At 40.6% G+C, this 3,758-nt stretch overlaps 1 protein-coding gene across 1 annotated transcript in view; it reads right to left on the reverse strand.

Annotated features, from left to right (window-relative positions):
- slc9a3.1 (solute carrier family 9 member A3, tandem duplicate 1) overlaps window positions 1-3,758 on the reverse strand; it is a gene marked incomplete in the record, with an annotated part of 32,527 nt that overhangs the window by 3,456 nt on the left and 25,313 nt on the right. Inside the window, 6 exon segments of the mRNA XM_014025671.1 lie at window positions 810-949; window positions 1,020-1,149; window positions 1,223-1,293; window positions 1,367-1,456; window positions 1,930-2,132; window positions 2,222-2,442. Of these exon segments, the coding sequence (XP_013881125.1) occupies window positions 810-949; window positions 1,020-1,149; window positions 1,223-1,293; window positions 1,367-1,456; window positions 1,930-2,132; window positions 2,222-2,442 (855 nt within the window).

Genomic DNA, 3,758 nt, shown 5'->3' on the forward strand with positions numbered 1-3,758 from the left:
CATCAACAACTTCAGCTTCACTGAGGAGGAGTCAGTTTCAGGAAGATGAAATACTGGAACATGCTGCTGCCACCAGGGGGAGGTGTTTACACAGAGACACTTCTTCAGCTTCAGATGGAAGCTTAAAGGCTGAGTTACATTAGCTGTTTAAATTAGATCAGCTGTTTAAATTAGATCAGCTGTTTAAATTAGATCAGCTGTTTAACTTAGATCAGCTGTTTAACTTAGATCAGCTGTTTGCTAACTTAGATCAGCTGATTGCTAACTTAGGTCAGCTGATTACTAACTTAGATCAGCTGATTGCTAAGTTAGATCAGCTGTTTGCTAACTTAGATCAGCTGATTGCTAAGTTAAATCAGCTGTTTGCTAACTTAGATCAGCTGATTGCTAACATAGATCAGCTGTTTGCTAACTTAGGTCAGCTGATTGCTAACTTAGATCAGCTGATTGCTAAATTAGATCAGCTGTTTTCTAACTTAGATCAGCTGATTGCTAAGTTAAATCAGCTGATTGCTAAGTTAGATCAGCTGATTGCTAAGTTAGATCAGCTGATTGCTAAATTAGATCAGCTGTTTGCTAAGTTAGATTAGCTGATTGCTAAGTTAGATCAGCTGATTGCTAACTCAGATCAGCTGATTGCTAAGTTAGATCAGCTGATTGCTAACTTAGATCAGCTGATTGCTAACTTAGATCAGCTGTTTGCTAACTTAGATCAGCTAATTGTGGCTATCTTCTTGAATGGAGTTGACTAAATAAGACTGGATCATTTTGTGAGTCCACCTACTCTCCTGTGTGGAAAACCTCCTCACCTTCTGGGTGGAGCTCTGTCGTCGGACATGTTGGCCATGATGTCAGGCATGACCTCGGACATCTCCTCATCAAACTTCTTCTTGAAGTCGATGAAGGCGCCCTCGTTGCGGATGAACTCCAGCGAACCTCTGCGCTCGCCCTGAACAAGACGAAGACTTCCTGTTTATCTACGACCCCACACTGACCTCAGACCCACAGAACCCGGTTACCTTATCTACGTAGGACATGGCGTCCTTCAGGTTCAGCTGGTGGAAGACGTTGTTGAGGCGGTCCTGATTCTTCCTCACCGAGGCTTTCACCAGGAACCACGTCATGTACTTCTCCTCGAACTTAAACCACCTGTGTGAGCAGAAATCACTGACTCCTCTCACCTGTTCAGGGTTTTTAAATCAGTTTTGGTTTCTGGACTTACTTGTCCCTCATATAGTTGTGTCCAATTTGTCCTGAAATGTCCTCAATGGCAACCAGAGTGTGTTCAAATGCCTGAAAATATAAAAAAGAGATTAGGACATGTGGAGGAGTTTGTGGATCTAAATGATCTAGTTCAGAAGTTTACCCGGTTCTGCAGCTTTGCAATCAGTGTGAGCTCAGATTGTGCCGCCGTCTTCACCTTCAGCCACTTCACCAGAGGTTTCATGGTTATGCCCTGCAGGTCAGGACATGTTCACAGATTTGGTTTTTATGGAGTATTTTCAAAATCTGATCTCAGCAACACAATGGCTTAAAGTATTAAAGATCTGAGAAGTTCTGGAGGTCCTGGGTGGAAACAGAAGTTCTTAAACCTGTAGATGCTTTTCTAGGATGATACTGRCCATGGCAGAGRCACTAATGTACCCCCATACCATCAGAGAGGCAGGTTTTTAAGCTGTGTGCTGATAACAGATTGGACGGTTTCTCTTGAGTACGGAGGTCTTGAAATATTTTGATGATTGAGATTCAAAGTCTTCTGAAGCTTCTGTTGAGGAACTTTATTTTGAAATTTTTCCACTCTAAAATGTTATTTTTATACCCACTCCTGTTTCTGATCAAAAGAATTCTAAATTAAGTTTCCTATAACTCTTGGAAATACATTTCAAAAAGTTTTCTAAAACTGTCGTATAACAACCGCGGAGTGCTCACCTGAAGAATTACRGTGAAATAGACAACGATGAGCGTTGTGGACAGCATCAGGTTCTTCTCCTTTATCTTCGCCTCATCCAGCAGCACTGCCAGCCCATAAGCCACAGCCCCTCGCAGGCCACCGTAGCTCATGATYACCTGATCAATCAGCGAAATGGGGACCAGTCTGGTCCTGTTCATGAACCAGGTGAGGAAAAACACACCTGAAACACACCCAGAGGCAGTGCACTGTGAGTTTAAACATCTGGATGTGACTCCGCTCAGACGTGACGGYCGAGGATGAACATCTCACCCATGAACCTGTAGATTAAGATGAAGAGGAGCGTGAGGAGGATGAAGCCCGTGTTCCAAACCCAGATTGTCGTATCGATGGCGGAGATGCCGAGGAAGACAAATATCATCGTCTCCGATCCGTTTGCAAAGACCTTCATGGCGTATTTGATTGTCTTGACAGATTCCTCGTTGAGGTTGGAGTTCATGTACCTCTGACAGCAGATCCCACAGAAAGTAATCCTGTCCAACAAACACACATTCAGATTTCAACCACATTGGTTCAGTCATTCAGAACTAATATCCTTTTTTTAAATCATGTTTCTTTTTTCAAAAAACATTCCATGATACAGATAAGTAGTTACCAGGACATAACTCACCCGGTACCTACCTAGAACTTGGTGTATTGTGTCGTATCATATATCATGTCATGTATTAATCTTGTCATATTACTGTGATAAATCATACTGTATCATGTTGTGTTTGTGTTATGGTATGGTATATTGTATTACATCATGTGATACTATCCCATGTTCATTGTTGTTTTTCATCCATTTTCTCTGCCCACTTTTTCTTTCCTGGGATCTGGTGTCTATCACCAGCAGTCATTTTGTTGGGGTGGTGGGGGGGCACAGGTCTCTAGTCCATCACAGGGACACAGAGACAAGTGAGACAAAGAACCATTCACCCTCTCACTAACACATACGGACAATTTAAAGTTATCAATGAGTTCAGCATGTATGTTTTTGGTCTTTGGTTTTTGGACTCTTGTTTTACAAATTCTTGCCTTCCTATGGTATGGTATGGTATGGTATGGTATGGTTTGGTATGGTATGGTATGGTATGGTTTGGTATGGTATGGTATGGTTTGGTTTGGTNTGGTTTGGTTTGGTATGGTATGGTATGGTTTGGTTTGGTTTGGTTTGGTTTGGTATGGTGTGGTGTGGTGCGGTTTGGTTTGGTTTGGTATGGTAGTATAGTATAGTATTGTTTTGTATGGTATGGTATGGCATGGTATGGTATGGTAGTATAGTATAGTATTGTTTTGTATGGTATGGCATTGTAGGGTGTGTGGTATGGTATTGTTTTGTATCATACAGAATAGAATTTTACAGTTTTGTATGGAATTGTAGAGTGCATGGTATAGTATAGTATTGTACGGTATGGTATGTTATGGTATGTTTTTGTATGGCATGGCATGGTATGGTATGGTATGGTATGGTATGGTATGGTATGGTATGGTATGGTATGGTATGGTATGGTATGGTAGGGTATTGTTTTGTATCATACAGAATAGTATTGTACAGTTTTGTATGGTATGGTATGGTATGGTAGTATAGTATAGTATAGTATAGTACAGTATAGTATTGTTTTGTATGGTATGGTATGGTATGGTAGTATAGTATAGTATAGTATAGTACAGTATAGTATTGTTTTGTATGGTATGGTATGGTATGGTAGTATAGTATAGTATAGTATAGTACAGTATAGTATTGTTTTGTATGGTATGGTATGGTATGGTAGTATAGTATAGTATAGTATAGTACAGTATAGTATTG

Source organism: Austrofundulus limnaeus, unplaced genomic scaffold, assembly GCF_001266775.1.
Source record: "Austrofundulus limnaeus strain Quisiro unplaced genomic scaffold, Austrofundulus_limnaeus-1.0 Scaffold490, whole genome shotgun sequence".
NCBI classification, from domain to species: domain Eukaryota; kingdom Metazoa; phylum Chordata; class Actinopteri; order Cyprinodontiformes; family Rivulidae; genus Austrofundulus; species Austrofundulus limnaeus.